The sequence below is a fragment of the Anthonomus grandis genome, chromosome 12 (assembly GCF_022605725.1).
Source record: "Anthonomus grandis grandis chromosome 12, icAntGran1.3, whole genome shotgun sequence".
In the NCBI taxonomy this organism is placed as follows: domain Eukaryota; kingdom Metazoa; phylum Arthropoda; class Insecta; order Coleoptera; family Curculionidae; genus Anthonomus; species Anthonomus grandis.
The window spans coordinates 30115100-30138062 of record NC_065557.1 but is presented as its reverse complement, the minus strand read 5'-3'; the positions used below and the strand labels follow the sequence as shown (position 1 = coordinate 30138062).

The 22963-nt window shown below is 33.2% G+C and overlaps 1 protein-coding gene and 1 long non-coding RNA gene across 2 annotated transcripts in view; one reads left to right on the top strand and one right to left on the bottom strand.

Moving 5' to 3' along the window:
- Positions 1-16698, bottom strand: part of LOC126743238 (uncharacterized) — a 30318-nt gene extending 13620 nt beyond the window's left edge. Inside the window, exon 1 of the long non-coding RNA XR_007662822.1 lies at positions 16629-16698. This is a non-coding gene — a long non-coding RNA (uncharacterized LOC126743238). The remainder of the gene's footprint in view (positions 1-16628) is intronic.
- Positions 16699-17090: 392 nt separating this feature from the next.
- LOC126742631 (uncharacterized) lies at positions 17091-17941 on the top strand. Its single transcript, XM_050449362.1, has 3 exons — positions 17091-17149; positions 17229-17340; positions 17511-17941. Exons 1-3 carry the CDS (start codon positions 17121-17123, stop codon positions 17673-17675), a joined length of 306 nt encoding a protein of 101 aa, XP_050305319.1. The 5' UTR covers positions 17091-17120; the 3' UTR covers positions 17676-17941.
- Positions 17942-22963: the final 5022 nt, after the last annotated feature.

Sequence of the window (22963 nt, the reverse complement as noted above, 5' to 3'; positions counted from 1 at the left end):
ATTTAAGTGAATTTTGATAAATTTAATTTTGAAATTCAAGCTATATTTTCTACACATTTTGAAGAAAACAATGGTACTCAAACTCAATGAAAATATAATAACGCCAAACTTCCTAAAATTTCTGTACGTGTATTTGATGGAGATTTGAAAACATGGCAGATCTTTATCGATATGTACGACTCTTCGATTCACAATAATGACTCTATTACTAATATTGAAAAGTTTAATTATTTGGTTAGTTATTTAAAAGACGCTCCTCTTTCACTCGTTAAATGTACACCATTGACAAGCCAAAAATATACAGGGTGTCCCAAAATTAGTGGACGAAACGCGAACCATGTATTCTTTGGTCAAAAATAACCTCACTTTTTCCTATAAACATATATCGGCAAACGCCCCCCAAGGGAGACACGCCCCTTTTAAAGGGGGCACCTGAAGATAGTTTTTTCCACTTATTTTCGAAACGGGTATATATAAAAATTTTAAATTTTGGTATTCTCCCAATTTTGATATGCTGAATTTAGCTGTCATTTCATAATTTTCATTATTTAGTCAGGTGCGTATCATTTAGGGGGTGAACCTAAAAAAATACTTAAAAAAAAATTGTTTGCAAAGTTTTTGTTTTTGTTTCTTTAAATTTTAAAAATTTAAAGCTTTTTACGTAAAAAAGTACCTCTTGGTCAATAACGCTAGGAATTACCATTTTCGAGAAAAACGCATTTAAAAATAACGCTGCATAGTATCATTAATAACAATTTTTATTAAAACTCAATAGCACGCTTCAAAAGTAAATTGACAAATAAAATTGCAAACAGATAAAAATACTAATTTATTTGAGGCAAAAGTTTCCGTTTTCCTGAATGCATAACCTGGATCTTTTTTGAATGTTTTGGGTCGATCTAAGAATTTCAAATCGGTTTTCTCTTGGCCTGCAGCTGCGAGAATTCGCCTTCCCTTGAAGCCCTTCCGCCCTTGAAGCCCTTGAAGCCCTTCCGGAGTATCAATTTCGGTGGCATAAATAATATTGCACATATTACCCCAAAGAAAATAATCCAGAGAATTAAGGTCGGGCGATCGTGCAGGCCAGTTTATTGGACCACCTCGGCCTATCCATCTGCCTGTAAAATTATTGTCCAGCCAGTTTCTCACCTGTCGGCTGTAGTGAGCTGGTGCCCCATGGTGCTGAAAAATCATTTCCAGCCGAGTTTCTATGGGAACATCGTCCAGTAAATATCTGAGATTGTTTTGAAGAAAATTTAAATAATGACGATCAATTTATCTCCTATCAAATCCGCCCATACGTTAAAGGAAAATCTATGCTGAAAGTTAGTTCGTCGAACTACTCTCGGATTCTCGATGCTCCAAAAATGAGTATTACGGCTGTTAAAGCCCTTACTCCTAGAAAAAGTTGCCTCATCTGACCACAAAATTTTTTGAGGAAGATTTGGGTGATTTAAAATCCAATGACAAAAGTCTACTCGAGCTGGAAAATCTTCTTCTTCTAACTCCTGAACCTTTTTATAATGGAAAGGCTAGTATCCTAACATTTTAGTCATTCTTCCAATCTGAAATTATTTTTAAATATTTTAAATTTCATAGGAAATAAGCCTAAACCTTAGTAAGCCACTAAACATTCCAGTTAGTCGTCAAAAGGATTTGTTTTGAGGTGTTTGATGTTTGTGATAAGACTTATACAAGTAAATAAAGTAAATAATAATAATAATAGTAATTAGAGTATTTTGAAATGAATTTAATGATCTGACGATAATAATTAATAACAACACTATTTATACCAATCTCAATTTTCAGTTATAAGTACTTTAAATTTAATTTTTTGGATAACAAATTAGGTACTTAATTATTTATTTATCATATTTAATTTTACTTACATTTGACTTTGGGATATTGGTAATCTCTTCTAAGGTTCTCAATGATATTTAAGGGTTTTCTTCAATTAAATTCAGTACTTCCCCATAACCATCATTTGCAATTGGTCTTCCTTGCCCTCGAGCACGTTCGAAGGATCCATATTCAAGTAAATTTCTATGAATTCTAACAAAAACTTCCAATGTGGAAGCCTTCTTGCAGGAAACCTCCGCCGATACTCTCGTGCAGCGGCATGTGCGTTTCCATTGCAAAACCCATACATAAAATAAATATCTACTTTTTCACGGGTCGAAAAGTCTTCGATAGTTAAAAAGATATTAACAATTTGAATGCAAAATGACAACTAATCAATTACAACAAATGTTAATGTCATTATGCAGTGTGTCAATTTTTTCCAAAGCCTGCTACTAAGTTTTCATAAAAATTGGTAGTGCAAATAATACTATGCAGCGTTATTTTTAAATGCGTTTTTCTCAAAAATGGTAACTCGTAGAGTTATTGACCAAGAGGTACTTTTTTACGTAAAAAGCTTCAAATTTTTAAAATTTAAAGAAAAAAAAACAAAAACTTTGCACACAATTTTTTTTTAGGTATTTTTTTAGGCTCACCCCCTAAATGATACGCACCTGACTAAATAATGAATATTATGAAATGACAACTAAATTCAGCATATCAAAATTGGGAGAATACCAAAATTTAAAATTTTTATATTTACCCGTTTCGAAAATAAGTAGAAAAAACCATCTTCAGGTGCCCCCTTTAAAAGGGGCGTAGCTCCCTTGGGGGGCGTTTGCCGATATATGTTTATAGGAAAAAGTGAGGTTATTTTTGACCAAAAAATACAGGGTTCGCGTTTCGTCCACTAATTTTGGGACACCCTGTATAGTTGCCTATAACGCATTAAAAGCTTTGAAATTAAAAGCTAGGTATGATAATAAGCGTTTGATTGCTCATACTCACTGGCTCTCTCTCCAATCAACTGTTCGAATTTCTCAGCTAGATACCTCTGCTCCGTTACGATTATTAGTGGATACTTTATTGGAAAATATCTCAGTTTTGGAAAATTTAGATTACCCTGTCAAGTTCTGGGATTTTATTTTATTTAATATGTTAATGGATTGATTGGATCAAGCGACTGCTACTCGTTTTGAATTAGACTGTGGTTCAGAATAAGTCAAAGATGAAAACTTACATAAAAACTTTCAAATACTTGTCAGTTTTTTAAGTAATCAATGTTCAGCATTAGATACTGTTTTTTACTCTAATAGCTCTGTTAAAGGGTCGGAGTATGAGAAACCAAAGACGCATTTTAAACTCAATGATAAAAAACCAAATAATCACTCTCAGTATAAAGCAAAACCTACTTCTAGTTTTGTCGTTAACTCACAACTAAATTAGAAGAACAGTGTAACTAATAAGAAAATATCCTGTCAGTAATGTCTTGAGGATCATCTCATATATAATTGCCCAATTTGTAGTGCAAATAATCCCCAGGTGAGAGATTTTCTCTTATACAAGAAAGGAGATGGTGCACTAATTGTTTGGGTACGAAACACACGTCCTGGCACTGCAGTTCTCGTGCAGTGTGTCAAATTTGCTCTAAAAAACATCACACACTCTTACATATGGATACTCCTCCAGCCTCCAGACTTTAATAGTAACTCTGGATCTCAAATAAATGTTCCCCTCTCCTCAAGTAATACGTCAAATGATGATTGTAACTTAGCCACCATAGCCTCATTAGTCTCAAATATTTCTAACACAGTATTATTAGCCACTGCTATTATAGAAGTCCGCGACGCAATAGGTATATATAAACCTGTTCAAGCTCTCTAGATAGTGCCTCTCAAAGTAATTTTATAACATCAAAATTTAAAAAAAATTAGAACTATCAAGGTATTATTTTTCTCTGGATATAAACGGTATCGGTCAAACTCACTCACGGGCTACAGGTTGCGTCTCATGTACTTTTAAGCCAGTAGGAAAACTCACCTCCTCTTATACACTAGATTTTGATATTTTGCCCAAAATATGTAATAATCATTCTAGTGTCTCTCTCCTTCAAGATTATTATTACAATTTTTCTCATTTATCTCTCGCTGACTCAAAATATTATGAATCTCGACCCATAGACATGCTCTTAGGTGCTGATATTTTCGGATATTTATTAAGCGGAAATTCTCTCTCTATGTCACTCGATAAACCTGTAGCACTAGATACCTCTTTTGGATGGATTGTTATGGGTAAAGTTTCTACCTCCTCCTCTCAAAATAATGCTCCCTCTTATAATACTTATTTAACCTCTGTCAACATTCTCGAAGACAGTATAAAACAATTTTGGAAAATTGAAGAGGTTCTTGCAAGCTCTCAGTTATATTGAAATGATGTTTTGGTTGAGGAGCATTATGAAAGAACCACTTTTAGAAATGATAATAGTAGATATGTTGTTGAACTACCGATCCCGAGATATAGCTCTGAAAAAGGTCTTAAAACTAACTCTCTTTACAATGAGTATAATGAATGTTTAAAGAATATATATCCTATTGATATTTCGAAAAATATTGGATGCTTACGATCTTACTATATACCTCATCATTGTGTTCTCAAACCAAATAGCTCTACTAGCAAGTTAAGAGTTGTTTTTGATGCTAGCGTACCTGATTTAAATGGGCAAAGTTTAAATAAATGTCTTTATGCAGGACCCAAGCTTCAACAAAATATTGTTATTATTCTCTTAAATTTTAGATTCGCCTCTATTGTCTTTATTGTGGATATAAAGCAGATGTATATACATATTTTAGTATATTTTAGTAAACTCTAAGCACACGTTAATTGTACGGCGTTAATTGTAGTCCCTATTTAGCCACTAAAGCCATTTTTAAGGTAGGAAAATAATGTTGTAAAGACTATCCGAAAGCTTCCGAAGTATTGAAAAATTAAATTTTTGTTGACAATATTCTCTCAGGAGAAAACTTTTTGCAAGATGCATTAAAGTTGCAAAACGACCTCATATTAATGCCAGGCTATTCGATCCTCTTTCATTTAACTCAAGTGATGACTCTACTTTAAAAATTTTAGGACTCTCATGGAATTTCAACTTTGATGTTACATTACATTCTAAATTGCTCAAAGTGATATAGCTTGCACTAAGAGACACTTACTATCAGAACTTGCAAAAATATTTAATCCTCTGGGATTTTTGTCTCCAGTGACAATATCTCTTAAGATTTTAATTCAAAGGCTTTGGAGTAGCGGATGTGATTGTAATTCCCAGCCTCCTAAAAATATTATTGATACCTGGACTTAAATAAGAATGCAACTTAAAAATTTATCTCAATTAAAAATTCCTCGGCGAATAATTGAAAATGATTTAGTCTCATCTCAATTGCACGGATCTTGCGATTCTACTCAGGACGCATATTGTGCAGTAGTATACCTATGAAATATATATAAAGATGGCTCAATAAAAATCAATTTTTTGATTTCAAAATCAAAGATATGCCCTTTAAGAAGGATTTCTATTCCCCGCTTAGAGTTATGCGCGGCCGTATTCTTCTCAAAATTGGTAACTTATGTTTTGGGAATTTTCTCTAATAAAATTAAAATTAATGAGATTTTTACTTGGACAGATTCAACAATTGTTTTGTGTTGGATAAAAAATGAGCCACGAAAATGGATAACTTGGATAACTTGGATGGATAACTTGTCGCAAATAGAGTTGCTCATATCCAAGAATCAATGTTTTCCTCTAAATGGCATCATGTTATTTCAGAGGATAACCCTGCTGACCCAGGTTCCAGAGGTCTTTTTCCCTTGGATTTACTTACCAATAACTTATGGCGGGCGGGGCTCCCTTGGCTTACTTAACCTCATTCTAATTGGCCAACAGGCAATTTTGAACTTTTCGAACCCTCCGAAGAATGTCGCATTCAATGCTTATCGGCATTTGAGACTACTTCTTTCTTTGACCCAATAATTAATCGATTTTCTTCTCTGACAAAGATTCAAAAAACTGTTTGTTACTTAAACAGATTTATTGATAATTGTAAACTCATCTCTCAAATCGCAAAACGGAATGTTTTCAATTTTTGAATTGAAAGAATCCTTGCTCCTCTTCATAAAGTCTGTTCAACATGAATGTTTTTCAGTTGAAATACACGCTCTTAAATCTAATATAAAGTTTTATCAAAGGTATTTCGCAAACTCACCCCATTTCTCGATAAAAGAGATATTTTACGCATTGGTGGCCGTATTAAAAATAGCCAAATTGATTTTGATAAAAAACACCCAATTCTCTTTCTTTCCAATAATCGTTTAACGGATTTAATTATAGAATATACTCATAAAATTACGTTACACCCTGGCTTAAAAACTCTTCAATATATTCTCTCCCAAAAATATTGGATTATGGCTCCAAAACGTACCATTCGTCGAATCATTTATAGATGTCATAATTGTTTTCGCTCTAACCCTACACCAATTCAACCTCTCATATCTCACTTACCCCCTAGTCGTCTAACAGCAGTAAAGACCTTTGCTCATGTTGGTGTTGATTACGCCGGACCCTTTTCTATAACCTCAAGCCGTGTTAAAGGTACTAAGATTTTAAAAGCATATGTTTGTCTTTTTATATGTATGGCAACTAAGGCTCTGCATATAGAGCTTGCTTCAGATATGTCAAGTGCTGTATTTTTGGCGGCCTTGCGCTGTTTTATTGCTCGGAGAGGTAGGGTGAACCACATTTATAGTGATCAGGGAAGAAACTTTACCGGTGCATGGAAAGAAATTAGTTCTTTTATGCATCTTGCCTTACAAGAAGAAAAAATTTAATAGCATTTTAACCCACCCTATGCTCCAAAAGATCGCCTGTATGCAAAATAAAATGCGATACTTCTCAAAACAAACTAATATAATGACATAAAATAATTATCAAATTATATAAGGTACTTATTCGCCTGGCTAAACTCGTAAGACTCTAATCCACTCTTTTTAAACACAACAACCAAACGCCCAAATCTTAAAACTGAAACATCAACAATAACGATATCGTAACATAAACAAATATAATGGGTTACTGGATCTCGGGTCGGTCGGCAAAGCCGCTGTATTAAATAAATAATAATGGACCCAAGTGTTTCTTACATTCAACCATCCTGACAGACAAGCCTGTCCTCAGGCTTTTCAGACCTATCAGAGATCCGTTGATCCCTTCATAAAAAAAGATCCGTTGATCTCTGCGTAATACGTAAAGATCCATCGATCTTTTCGTCTAGGAGATCCGTTGATCTTTTGGTCTAAGAGGTCCGTTGATCTCTGCGTAATACGTAAAGACCCATCGATCTTTTCGTCTAAGAGATCCGTTGATCTTTGCGTAATACGTAAAGATCCGTTGATCTTTTCATCTAAGAGATCCGTTGATCTCTGCGTAACATGTAAAGATCCGTTGATCTTTTCGTCTAAGAGATCCGTTGATCTCTGCGTAATACGTAAAGACCCATCGATCTTTTCGTCTAAGAGATCCGTTGATCTACTTCATCGTCTTGAAAACTAAGCCATCGCTTAATGTTATCAGCAGCAACAACCGTTCGTGTTGTCTTTCGATGGTTTCGTAAATCTTCTACCTCGTATCTGTTGTTAATCAAAACCTTTCTAAATCGAAAAGGTCCTCTGAATTTAGGTAGTAGTTTTCGGCTTCCTCCAGTGGCTGGCTCACTCGTGTTTTTACCATTAGTGTTTTTACCAACTAGATCTCCAACTGAGTACTTGGCCTCTCGTCTTGACTTGTCATAACGTTCTTTCTGCTTTCTTTGGTCTTCGGAAATATGGTCACTTATCTTGTTACGAATTCTCCCAAATCCATTCTATGCAAGTCTTCTTGGATTTCGTTTAAAATATATGAATCAGCAATATGTCTTGGATTATATCCCATAAAAGCCTCCATAGGCATAACATTTATTGCCTTGTTGTGAGAAGTATTTATTGAACGTATTTTACGTAAAGTGAATTCTAACGAATGGGACGTTAGAATTTTTGCCAGCAGCTGTTGTAGCCAACGAGTTTAATATTGTTCTGTTATATCGTTCACACTGCCACGTTAGCACGTGGTGTCGCGACTGGATTTAACGTGTGCTTGAGACCGTATAGCTCGCAGAAGTCTTTAAATGTTTTTAATGTAAATGCCGATCCCTGATCACTAACGATGCGACTCGGAACTCCAAATATATAAATCATATTTAATAATACAATAACAACATACTTTCCTTTTTGACTTTTAACAGGTTCAATCAGACAAAATTTTGTAAAGGCGTCAACAATTACCAATATAAACTTTTTCTTTTTCCTACGGTTTCAAACGGTCCCACGTGATCAAATTGAATCGTGTGGAAAGGAATTGGTTGCTTTTCGATGGGATTCAATTTGCGCTGTTTTCTACTTGATGCATTGTTTTTACATAGCACAATTTAAACAAGCACCTACGTACTTTGTAACAAACCTTCGCATCTTAGGAAACCAATATTTTTTTTTGGAAACGTCTTTTCAGTACTTAGATGTCCTGCATCATAATAAAGATGACATACTTGCATTTTTTCCATCTTGGGAACCACCCAAGCTGTCCTACCATTATCTAATTTGCGGTATACTTTATCATTTTTAAGTTCGTATTCCTTGAAATATTGTTTGCTCTCGTTTGTAATATTCCCTGATACAAGTATCTTTCTAATTATTTTTAACTATTAATCTTGTAACTGAGCCCCAATAATTCATTCATCTTCAGTAATATCTATCGTAAATACTTCATAATCATAAACTGGATTCCTGCTTAATGGATCAACGTGCGTAATTCGTGAGCCTAGGCGATATTCTATACTAAATTAATATTCTTGTATTTCTAGCCACCAACGTTCAATTCTAGATAAAAGATTCTTCTTTGAAAGCGTCGTTCAGAAAGCATTACAATCAGTAACGTCCTTGAAATTATTCCCAATAGATATACTCGAAAATACCGTAAGGCCAATACCACTGCCATAGTTTACAGTTCATATGCATATTGTCTTTGATCATTTGTTGTCTGCTTGCAGAAATATGATATTACGTGTTGTTTTCCTTCTGAGTCAAACTGCAGTAATATCGCTACTACACCTATCGTACATGCGTCGGTGTGTAACTCGGTCCATAACTTTTGATCAAATATAGGATAATACGATAATAAATAAGGATTGGCTCGTTTGTTAATGTCCTTTTGATTTGTTCAAAAGCATTCTTTTGAGGACTTGCCCATATCCATCTGGCATGTTTTCTTGTCAAACTTGTAAGTGGTGACACAATAGCATATCCAGCTATAAATTTACTAAAATAACTGGATAATCCTATAAACTGCCTTAACTGTTTTATATTAGTGGGAGCCCGCATATCCAGAACTGCTTTTGACTTTTTCCTTACCAGGTTTCACTCCTTGAGCACTTATTTCTCGTCCTAAATATGATATTTTTGTCTTGAGAAAGGAATATTTACTTATCTTCAAAGTCAAATTATGTTCTCTAAATTTTGTTAAAACTTGATTTAACCTCTCTAGTCCTTGGTCAATGGTAACGGATGGTATAATAATGTCATTAATATATGGGAAAGCAACTGTATTTTTCAAGTTTCCTAATAGATTGTTTATAAGTTGTTGGAAAACAACTGGTGCGTTTGTTAAACCAAACGGCATTCGTAAAAATTCAAGTGTCCGTCGGGCGTAACAAAGGCAGTCCTTTCAATCGAATTTTCCTCCATGGGCACATGATAAAAAGTCTAAAGATGTAAAATATTTATTTCCACCTCCTAATCAATCAAATTGTTCATCAATCACTGGTAAAATACTTCTCTTCTTAATCGTTATTGAATTTAGTCGCTGATAATCTATGCAAGTACGATAATCTTCAGTTTTCTTTTTTACTAGAATTACTGGACCAGCATAAGGTGAATTTGATTGTCTTATAATATTATTTTCCAGTAGTTCTACTATCATTTCTCGTAATATAACCTTTCCTTTTTCTGGTAGACGGTATGGATGATAAACAATGGGAGCATCGGTTATTGCTTTTATTTCCATGCTCACTGCCTGGGTTTTACCCAAACATTTTAAAGAAAAAGATATACAATCAATGAAGTCATTTAATATTTTGAAGCACCTTAATTTATCTGAATCATCAATCGGTCCAAAAGAAAGATCGTTTACACTCAGCGAAGAATTACATAAACAATCAACAACATTCACAACTTCTTTTAGTACCAGCAAGGTTCTAAAAGTAACAGAGTTATTTTCCTTTATCATCAAAACTATATAATTACTGCATCGACAACACAAGAAACTTTTATCGTAATACGTACATTTTATTTGAAAATAAAGTGTTCATTGTAAATCCTCGAAGTCCGTTCTCTCTAGTAAAAATATTGTTTAGATTAAATTTCTTGACGACAGATTTCTTTATAAAAGTTTTAGCGCTACCCGAGTCAACCAGGCAACGTGATTTATAACCATTCACAAATGCCTTCTTAATAAAAATGTGTTCCACTCGTTTAGGTAGACTTTGAACCAGATTTTGTACAATATTAACATTTGATTATTTTATTATTACAATTCTGGGAAATATAACCTAGTTTCTTACACTTAAAACATTCTAACTGTTTCTTCCTACAATCCTTTGCTGTGTCCACTCATACCACAGTTATAACAAGAGTATTGTATTTTGTTTTAAAAAGGTTGAAAAACATTACAGTTTTGCGACTCCGTCGGGATGGACACGTCGTTTTTCGTCTGCTCATAATACCACTGCCGTGCGTGTCCCTTAAGTCTGCTTGCTATAATTCTTATAACGTACTCGTCACTGCACTTACATCGTTTACCTAAAGTGTTCACTTTAGTCACCCACGTTTCGATACTAATATCGTCCCTTGAGGAATCAAATACCGGAATCGCTTGTTCGTCACTTATAAACAAAGCGGCGGCGTCTGTGGTGGATGACGTCGAAGGCTTATTTCTAAGTTCGTGAATTTGTTTTTTAAGCACTTTTAATTGTTTTTTTAACGTATCACTGTCCGTACTACTCGACGACGACGAATCACGGATGCATTTTCTGCAAGACCCACAATCGCGACTACGTCTTCGCCCTTTTTATGAGTTTTTCTTATTTTGTCAGGAGGTCGATTAATTACTAGTTTAAATTCTTATCTCACTTCTGACCTGTAAGCAAAATAAAACGCGCTACTTCTCAAAACAAACTAATATAATGACATAAAATAATTATCAAATTATATAAGGTATGTAAGAAAACACCGAGTTTTAATTAAATTATGATTTAATAAAACGAAAAATCTTAAGATAAAACAGAACAAATTTCTCTTTTGTAAGACCCTGTTTATTTTCTAAAGAATTGAAATACTGTTTTTAGTCATTAAGATGAAATTTATCGGTCTGACCGAAAAGGGGTCAGGATATTTACAAAACTAAAGCTAGCTCAGCGGTACCGTAAGTAACCAAATACGGTTTACACTTAGCGTTTCCCCTCGGGAATTATTTTTATGGGTTTCGATAAAAGAGTGAGATAAATATTTGGTTTATAAAATTCATTTGAGTTTTGGTCGCTAAAGAGTGAAGTTATTTAATAAAAACAATAAAGGGTGTTGCGACGTGAAGTAAGCTGTGTTGGTTTGGTGTAGTGTTTTACTACAAGAAAGGGTGAGTGTATCACAGAGTATGCTTATTTCTATCTTAATGATTACACCGATATTTTACCTTTTTAATTAAAACTGTGATTAATGAGATATTTTATTGGCCGATTGTTGTTTATCTTGCTTGTGTTGTTGTGACGATTGTTAATTGTATCTTTTTAAGATACTAAGCTGGTCTGGGACCATTGCACAGCTCGTTGTATTTAACAAGGCTTTGTATCTGGAAAAGACCCTCGCGTTTTGGTGTCCATTGCACCCCTCAGTACAAAGTATGTTATCGTCAGGTGGTCTAGATCGGAGATTGCTGTCTCAATCTCATGTTTTATGATAATGTTTTTGGTAGTATTTTGGCTACGGTTTGTGAGTAATGTAGTGCTCACGTTTTAGCATATTGAACGGTTGTATATCATTCAATATCAGTACGTTGTCGTTACTGGGACATTTAACAATCGGATAAATGTAATAAATTGGTGAATAATGAATTTTGGTATAATAAAGTAAAGTGGTTAAATGTTGGTGAACATGAATTAAATGGTTATCATAAAAGTAAAATCACTGAGCAAGTTTAAAACATATTAATTCATATTATTCATATTTATGAATTTTACTTCATATTTTTTTATTAATTAATTCTACGGGAATAAGTGTGCTCAGGTTACTTTTATTATTTTAGGTCTACACGTCACCATCTCTACTTTGGAGTCGCCCAAGCGCCCAGTTGTTTTACAAAGTGTTTATTCTATTTTTATGATTTATTTTGATTATTTTGGACTATTTTGAATCTATTTAACGTATTAAAAAATTATAAAATTATTTAAATGACGCTCACAGGTTTTAATTATTATACTTTAGAAATAATGCGTCGCAGACGCTGTCTGAAATTCAAATGTCCCCTTTTCTTTTTAATAGCAAAACTTTTATTTAAAACTTAAAACTAACACAAACACTCCGCATCCATAAATCGTCATCATAAAGTGTCCCAAGTGTTTCTTACATGTCAGACGTTGTTTTTATTTCCATTGACATTGTTTTCGTTTTACCCAAATACTTATAAGAAAATGATACGCGGTCTGCAAACTCATTTAATATCCCTATACTCTATTTCAGAAGTGTATAGAGCAATAAACTGGGGAATTCCGTTCTGTTTGGCTACATTTCGTGGTAGTTCATAGGCGCAGGTACTTATAATATTTATGAATTTAATTTTCACGGATTAAATGCCTTTATTTTGAAAGAGATTAAATACTAAATAAATACTTTTAATCCTTTTGTATAGGTACCTATCTTTTAACGCTTTGTAACATGCAAAAATGGGGTCAGGTAATATATACAGACTATAAATACTTTTAAATCATATTTTAAACGTTAGTAGTCACTGCTACGCTGTAGTGTAATCACAATATTATTATCCCAATATTTAAAAAATGGAGGTATTCAGTCCAACGAAAAGATTTACTAAAAATTCTTCACTATCGCTGAGTGAAAAAGTTATTATTTTAAATGTACATGATTGCATAAAACACGATTACCCTAGTTTTACTGTGCAAGAAATTGTTGAAAAATGTTCTCGAATGAGTGGAATTGGAAAGTCCACCATTTTCAAATTGTTGCGGGAAAGAAAAGTAGCAGGTCAAGTGGAATCTCCCAAGCAAAAGCCAGGACGACCTACAAAAGTCCTTGATGAAAATGCTAAATGTATAATTCGAAGAAAAGTTCACTCTTTTTATTTTAAAAAGGAAATACCCACCCTAGACAAAATTTTAATGGAGCTTGGCCGAGATGACAGTATTCCGTTGATAAGTAGAAAACTTTTATGGAAAACTTTAAAAAATATGGATTTTGCCTGGGAAAAGCATAACCGCAAAGCACTTTTACTGGAGAGCGACGAAATTGTTTGTTGGAGACGACAATACTTGAGAAGTATCAAGCAGTACCGCAGGGAGCAAAAGAAATTTTTTTATCTTGATGAGACGTGGATTAACGAAGGTTTTATAGTCCAAGAAATGTGGCAAGACAAAAATATAACCAGTGCTCGCCAAGCTTTCATAGAAGGCCTGTCTACGGGTATTAAAGTACCTGCGAGAAAAGGAAAAAGACTTATAATCACACATATTGGAAGCGAAGAGGGATTTTTAAAAGAAGGTCTGCTAACCTTTGAGTCGACTCGCACAGAAGATTACCATGAAGACATGAACTCAGACGTTTTCGAGGACTATTTTGGTGAAATGATAAAATTTCTTCCGGCTAATTCGGTGGTGGTTATGGATAACGCAAGCTATCATTCACGGCGAATAGAGAAGACGCCAACTTCAAGTTGGAGAAAGCAAGAAATTATCGATTGGCTGACTGCAAAAGGTATTGCGTTTGAAGCAAATTTGATAAAAAAAGAACTGCTGGCAATAGCAAACTTACACAAAACTCGTTTCATGAAATACGCCGTGGAAGATATAGCCGAAAAATATAATATAACTGTACTGCGCTTACCGCCATATCATTGCGAACTAAATCCTATAGAACTGATATGGGCGCAGGTAAAAGGATTTGTAGCAAGACAAAACACGACTTTTAAAATGAAAGATGTTAAGCTACTGTTTGATCAAGCCATTACGGAAGCGACACCAGAGAATTTGCGAAAAGCAGTCCAGCATGTAATTAAGCAAGAGGACAAAATGTGGGATCTTGACAACCTCATCGATCAGACAGTCGATCCTTTAATTATAATATCAAGAGGTGATGACAGTTCGTCAGATGACGAAGAAGACTACAATATATTATAATTTAAAATTGTTATACACTGTTCAAAAAGTGCCAGATCCAAAAGTGACATTTTCAACTGTTTTACTCTACATATTATGTTCAATAAATTTGTGAAAAAAGTATTATATTCCATTTAAACAAAAGTAACTTTCTAAAATAAAATAGCATTTAAATACATTAATTATAAGGTAAAAAACAAGTCCCAGTTGCACGCCTTTGGCGAACCGTTTTCAATGTTTATCAGTGGGTAACAATGGGCAAAACTCATAAATTGACCCAAAACCGGGTGGCACTACCTGCAATCAACGAAAAGAAAGAATTTTACATTGAAACTAATACCCAACTAAGGTAGTGGCATAAAATATTGGTGGATCACCAGGTACCACTTTTGCATACCTAATGAGGTTTTATTGCTCTACACACTTCTGAAATAGAGTATAAACATTTTAATTGATCCTTTTATTCAGTCGGCCCAAAAGAAAGGTTATCTATAGTAAGTACATTATTGTCAAAAATATCAATTATATTTATAGGTGTATAGTTTAAAACTGATGAGTTTCTAAAAGTAACAATATTATCTTACTTAATCATTAAAATGCGCGGCTATTCAATAAAATCTCGCCCGAGTAATAATTCTTGATATAAATATTCATCACCCATAATTATGGCGTCAACGACACCTGATACTTCTGTTATTCTTATGATTATCCGAGTGTTTTGAGCCGATAAAATAATACTGTCTGTAAAGGCACGAAGGGTATTGTCTTGACCTGGCCTAGCAGTTAAATCATAATTTAATAACATAAGGGTATTGAAATGATTATTAAGGCAAAATTACCAGTATCAATAAGGCAACTAGATTAATGACCATTTATGTAAGCCGTTTTTATAAACATGGGGGGTCCAATTTTACTTAATAATTTTTTGGTTAATTTTGTATTAAATTAACATTTGGTAGATTCATAGGACATTCATCATGCAAATGCCCTAATTTTTTACAAATGGAATATTCTAAACGAGGCTTTTGGCATTCCCTTGCAAAATGCCCATTTATACCATAATTATTATAATAAGAATTTGCCTGAACTCAATAAATATGTCGTAATACTTTGTATAAAAGAGTTTTAAGGAAACATTTTATAATTTTTTTCTTCTTTATGCAATAATAATGGCATGTTACCAAGCGTATTTAAATAAGCAAATGGTATTTGCTTAATTAAATATGCTTGGTACCCAAGCAAAATTGAAGATGAAGTCCTTGTGTGTATGAAATTTAAATTCAGATGGCTGTTGTATTGTTTTTTTTTTTGGTTTTGGCTGAGTCTGTCCAATGTATTCATATTTCTTGTTTTGATCCTGGTAAACTTCCTATTGTCTTTTCTGTTATTTAGATTTAATGTTTTTAAAAATATTTCATCAGGGATTATAAGACGTAGTTCAGCTTTTAACGTTTCTAACGTTCTTCTTCCCAAGTTTGGTTTACCAATTAGCAAGAAGGAAATACCAATCCCATCTATTATTAAGGACTTAGATTACGCAATATTAAATCAAAGCTTAGATGAAAAGGGAAAAAACGTGCTTAGGGCAAGGACAACTATAATATATAATTATAATATTATCGCAAATTTTTATAATAACCCGATATCATTTTCCGTAGCCGAAAATAAAATATAAAAAAAAGTAAAATTCAGTATAGAATTCCCTTTTCCCACATAAGAATCATTTATTAATAGGTAAGTCGCACAAGGAAAATGTGACCGTAATTATGTACAAGGAAGATTATCAAACAAAAATGGCCGAAATGTTGTCGGATGTGTCTACGTACAGAGGGTTGACCTATGATCCAACCAACAGGCTCCAAACTAAAGCAAGTTCTTTCTTTACATCTCTTAGGGGCCGTGATTATATTAGTGAGTTCAGAGAAAAACAATCGAAAAAATCATAATTCAGTATCTCCTAAAATGTATGGCTTAAGAAAAACACATAAAAATGACTTTAGTCTAAGACCGGTTGTAAGTTGTATAGGTTCCCCTTATAATAATTAGTGAAATTCTTAGACTTTCAACTACAATGTTAGGAGCTCCTAGGAGTTTGTGGAGTCGCTTAAAGTTATAGTGATATAGATAAGTGTGGAAAGATCATGTCTTACTATCTCTTAATGTAAAATCGTTGTTTACTAATATCCCAAAATCCCTAGTTATAGATGTAGTAAATAAGCAAGGGCGGCACATTTTATCTTATACTCTTGTGGATCATAATAAAATACAATTTACCTTTGAGATGGAGGAGAATGACTCCGTCTCTTTTCTCGACATTATGGTACGGATGGCACGATAAGCACCTACTGGTGCTTTAAACCAACCAGATTACCACATTTGTCCTAATGTTTATTTGTCCTACCGATCCGAATAGTAAAAAGCAGTGTTGTCAGTAGTTTCGTATTTTCATTATGGCTTGTTTACACGAGCTTTGCGCTAATCATTAGTACTCGCTACTCGCACTAAATGATTAGTAAATAGAATCAGTTTTTATTGACTCACTCTTGAAATTTTGCTAGTACTTAGTGCTAATTCGGTTTGTTTACACGTGATGGTATTAGTGGGATTATCGAATACTATGGATTAGCACTAAGCTTGTGTAAACAAGCCATTATTGAGAGGACTTCACAGGAGTCGGGTCTTGGGATGGGTACCTACTCCTACTATCGTCGTAGGTGTGTAGGGTTAGTTTTCAGTTTAGTTCGATTTACACCTTCTAATATAAAAATGGACGCTTTTTTGGAAGAGGCTAGAAGGTAGGAAAACAGTTTGTTTTTAGTATATTATTTCTTAAATTAAAGGCATATTATTTTTATTAAATTTTAATAATTTTAGAGTTACTGGGTTCACCGAATGGACCGAAATAGAGGGCAACTGGGTAATCCAGTTGCGGTTGGACGACCTAGCCGAGGAAGGGAAGGTGCTTGTTAGAAGAAAGAAATTAGTCGTAAGCAGATTTAAAAAGATATTTATTTTTACATTATTTTTTAATTACCTGATGTAGTTTATTATGAAATATTTGTTTCTTGTACAGAGTGATTTTAAACCCACCTACTTAATATTTTATTTTTTTTTAGCCTGATACTTTAATATAACTGTATATTTTATGTGTTATAGACTACAGGAAAAATAAGTGCAAGTGAAGGAAGCCTCTCCGCTTCCTATAGGGCCAGGCACTTGAAAACTTGGAAGTGTTCGCTCCCTGATAATGTGGCAGCCATCAGAGAAATAAAAAAAAAATGGAATGATGGCGGCTACTTGACCATCACAATTATTGTTTAATACTTAGATTTAGGATTTTTATTTTTATATAAAAAACTACATTTAAAAAAAAACTATATTCTAAATCAATACCATAAAAATATATTTTTAACAAAACTACCTACATTATAAAAAAGTAACAAGGTACATTAATATTTAACATTATATGACGATGTCTTGGACTCTGAAAATAATAAATTTACTTATTAAATAAACGCTTGTATGGTAACCATGTATACTTACCCTTGGATTTATAGTCAACTTCTTTTGTTACTTCTCTCTTCACTTCCTTTCCCTTAGCCGCTGTAAAAACAAAAATGAATGTATAATATGTAGAAGAAAAATATATAAGTAGGTACTATTAATTTATTGTTTACGGTCTTTGAAGAAACATCTTATTTGAAATAGGTAGGTAAAAGTACTTATATTTATTTCCTAAAAATGCTGACAACTTAAATTAAATTAGATAATTTCATAATTTTAAGGGCATCTGAGAACCGTTTCCACCAAGAAAATTTTGGGTAAGTGGTGCTTAAAAATTGCAACTTTACATTATAAACATCCCTTAACTTTTAAGTAAATTTGTGCTTGGTGAAAACGGCTATTAGGTATAAGCACAAAAAAACGAGCAATTTTTTTTGACATCGAAACATCGAAAAAAATCACCTTGCATTAAATATAGGGTGTTCGTAAAATGGACAAAATGGTATTAGTACGAAAAAAAATTAACTTTAAAATGATTATTTTCAATGTACGTACTAAATATTTTTATAAATCACTTCATTAAAACAAATTTTAACCAATAAATTATAGGTATTTAAATAGGTTGTGTTACTTATGTATGGGCGATCCTCGCTCCGACCGTCGCCAGGCGCCATGATGATTATGAAATGCGACGTTGACAAATATAATACCGATCTATCCTTGGTTCAATGGAAATGGATTCTGGGATCCCCATGATCCCAGAAATTCCGATGAATGCCGAGTCGCTCCGATTAGGACGTTTGGGTTTTAGGAATTTTGCGCTGGATTTTGGAGCCATCTCAAACCAACTAGTAGTGGAAGAATTATAATTTTTTACTCTAGCCATCTTATGGATAATCAGCTGGGAACTGTAATGGGACTACTCCATAGATCGTTTAATTTAAGTCATGAATCATTTTATAATGAAAATATTGACAATATTAAATTACTACTTAGAAAAAACAATTATTCCACCACTTTTATAAACACTTGTATATCCAAATTGTATAAAAAATACAAAGATAGATGATAAACAAACTCATAAGGAAAATGTCCTGTCTTTTAAGTTTTCCTTTATTAAAGATTTATGGTACTTATTTAACTTTATACCTTATATGCGACAAGAAAGAATATTTTTTCTTTTCGTTTACTGACATCCAACTACTGTCAAACTAATAGTAATATTTTTTAATAGTAGAAATGTGTTGATTGTTACACTAAACCCCCACTCAATTAAGATTTTCTAGCCCCATAAGACTAAAAGAAATATTTATCAAAGCAAATAACCTCGTAACTTTTCAAGAATTACTTTGTTCAGAGGCCTCGTTAAAAAATCTGCTATTTGATCACTGCTTCTAATATACCTTAATTCTGAAAAACCATCTTTTATTTAGTCTTTGACAAAATGATACTTAATATCGAAGCGTTTAATTATTTTCAAGATGCTCATGAGAATTACAGGACCTAATGGCAGACTGATTATCCTCAGAGAAAATAGTTCTTGGTCCCTTAATAAATTTCAATTCAATAACTCAATATCTAAGCCATCAAACTTCACTGGTATATGCACTTAAATGAAGTTGTTAAATGAGGGTTAAATCAACCCTCTTACGTGAAGTTAACAACTTATCAGTAGCACAATTTTGGTATATCCATAATAAACTAATGCCTAAACATAAATTTGGCCTCGTGCCTAACATTGCGTACATTATACAACCTATAATCTGTCTGCATTTATTTTCAATTTCATTACTTTTCGACCTATTACATTCTAATCTTTCATAATCAAAGTCCTTCATGGGGTTCATTATCGTTTTAGATTCCAACATACCAAATTTGTTTAAAACATTTTCCAAATACTCCCTTTGATCCAAAACAATTGTTTTATTATTCAAATCCTGTACAACAGAAATACCAAGAAAAAAACTAAGCCAACCTAGGTTTTTAATCTTAAAATTTACTTTTAAATTGGTCTTTCAATTTTTTTCGGATGACCCACTTATTAAGATATCACCCAAAAAAATATTGACATAAATTTTCACATTATCAAAATTTTTTACATACAAAAAGTTATCATATTGGTTTCTAGAAAACTCTTAATATTTTATGAAATCTTCAAACTTCTAATACCAATATAATGGCGCCTTTTTAACCCATAAATTGCTTTATTTAATTTGAAAATCGGATTTTCCATATTACACCCTTTAGGCAAATACATATACAAATCTTTTTTTAGATCTTCGTGCAAAAAAGCATTACAGACAGCGTCCAATTGGTATACAATCCAATTTTCTTGAAGACTTGGTTCATCCTTACCCAAACTGAAAAAGCTTGAGTCATAATTATCATCCAGCTTTTTGGGCACTTTTAAAACCCTAGAATGTCTTAATCTTTGATCTCTGCTTTTCACTATAACTGGGTTCATTTCTATGTCTTGGATTTACCTCTGCGTCCATATTGTTTTCATAGTCGAAATCAGGTTGTGGCTCCTCAGGTTCATCCGGTGGTTGCATATCTTGTAGTTCCTCCACCAAAAGCTCAATCTTTTATTCCTCAAAGTCCTATGGTTAATTATCTAGACTTAGGGACACAATATTTTCTTCTACATTTTCTACTACTTCAAAAATAATTTCTCTCTCAATAGCCACTATATTGTTTTCCCTGTAATAAACCCTGAACAGCCAACAAATATTCCACATTTACTTTTTATGTCTAATTTTCTCCGCTTTTCCTAAGGTATATAAGCCCACACTTTACTGCTAAAAATACCTTTGACCATATTTAACTCAAAAGTTCTCCTAAAAAGGTTTTTCCTTCTACTGACCTCATACCAATTTTATTTAATAAAAACACAGTAGTATTATCTACCTCGGCCCAAAAATTTTAGATAACAGACCCTACTGTGGCCCTAAATTCCCTTTCTACCCTACTATTCTATTGAGGAATATAAAGGACCGTCAACTCATGTTTTATACCTTTCTTTTTAAACAATTTTTTTGTCGAAGTTAGAAACTCCCTACCACTATCCCTTCTGATAATTTTAACCCTTTTATCAGTCTCATTTTCAAAATATACAAGAGAATCCTTCAAGATTTCATACACATAAGATTTATTAAAAAAAAAATTAATCTCTAGCTACTATAGTCATCCTTCAATAAGAACATGTACTGAGAATTGCTTAATGAAGGCTCTTCCATTGGCCCCCATAAATCTATGTGTATTAAATCTTCTGGCCCAGTAGCTTTTTTATTTACCCTAAAAGGTTCTCTACAAAATTTTGCTTGCATACAAGAACTGCAAAAATGGTCAGATAATTTGATTTCAATACCATTAAAACTTAAAATGTTACTAACATAGCGAAAAATTCGATGCTTCAATGCTTTATGCCACCATTTAATATTCCTCTGATTTTTAACAAAATAACAATAACAAACTAACTTTGGACATTACTCTGTGTTCAGAAAAAACAGCAAGCTTAAATACCATTTTAAAACGTTTATCTAACCTTATGGCCACCCCTACAGTAAAATTGTTTTTAGTGACAAATTTACCATCTTTGGCATCATAAATTCAAACTAAACATAAACCTTTATATAGAACCTTTCCTTGCAAAAACAAATTAATCTTAAGATTAGGTACATAAAAAACATCACACAATGTTACTCAGTGAAAATTATTACCATCATAAGCATTGAAACAAATTTTGCCTTGACCTTCTGCTTGAAGAGTTGTCCCAACCTATAAACCATTCGACATCTACTTCAGTTTCTACCATCCTGGATACTGTAATGAGGGCGAAGTTCCCATTTCCTCCTGACTCGTTCATGAGCGCTTTTTTGTCCCTGTCATCCTTCTTTTTTTCAACAAAACAGTCCTTGAGTAGCTGCATTCCACATTTCTGCATTCCCGCTTAAAGTGGCCAGATTTTCCACAAGAAAAAAATTTTTTTAAGTTTTTTTCACCATTTGATACTTGACACTGCTTTGGGTTTGACATAGATCTAACATATTGATATGAGAGGAGCGCAACAGATTCCTCTTTTTGTTTTTGAAGCCTTTCTTCTTAAATCAATAAGCAAGCAGTTAAATTGTTCAAGATTTGGTTTTCCGGGGCAACACTTTTCTAGGCAGACCTAAAATGGCGAAGCTTCTCAGGCAGAGACATATTAATTTTAGTCATAACTATTTTCTCTGCTATGTCCTCTCCCATCTGTATCAGTTTGGTCCTGATATTAGTAATTTTAGTTACAAAGCCATTTATACTGTTATTTTCAAACTTTGCATTATAAAATTGTTCGTAGAAGATGTGAACTAATCTCTGATTTTCTTTCGAAAATACTCTCCAATTTTTCCCACATTTCTTTTGCGGTTTGACACTGCATGATATGACAAAGTACATCATCCTCCATTCTGGTGACTAGTGATTCTTAGGCGAGTGCATTCTTTACTCCCCACTTAATAATCTTGTCGTTGTCCTCGGTAGGCCTCTCGTTAGTGCTAATAGTAATTTCGTACAGACCCTTTGCCATCAATACTTTTCTCTGGAACCGCTAAACATTCCAGTTTGTACCATTAACCTTCATGATAGTGGTCGCCTCCATTTTCTTTATTCTTCTATTCTTCAGTTTTTACTATATTTTATTATTCAATAAAAATAACTCTTTAGATTACTACCACAATTCAGAATGTGTCTAGATCTATAACCTGTAGTTGTGGAAATTTGTGGTAGTAATAAAACTTATAAATAGTGAAAAAGCCTTATTAATATACACTTTTTCACGCAACTTTATCCCTTGCTACAAGAAAGAATAATTTTTCTCTTCGCTTACTGACATCTGACTTCTGTTTAACGAATAAAAAATGTTCTATAATAGTAGCGATGTGTTGATTGTTACACTACAATTGGCACTAAAGATAGTGCTTCGTTAAAATAAGCACCTCGAATGATTTTAGTATGTTCCAGTTAAACAAGGTGAAGTTTCCTCAATATTTCAAGAAATAAGGAGATAAGAAATTGTAGAAGCATCCCAGAGTCCTTGGACATATCTAGTTGTACTAGCAAAGAAA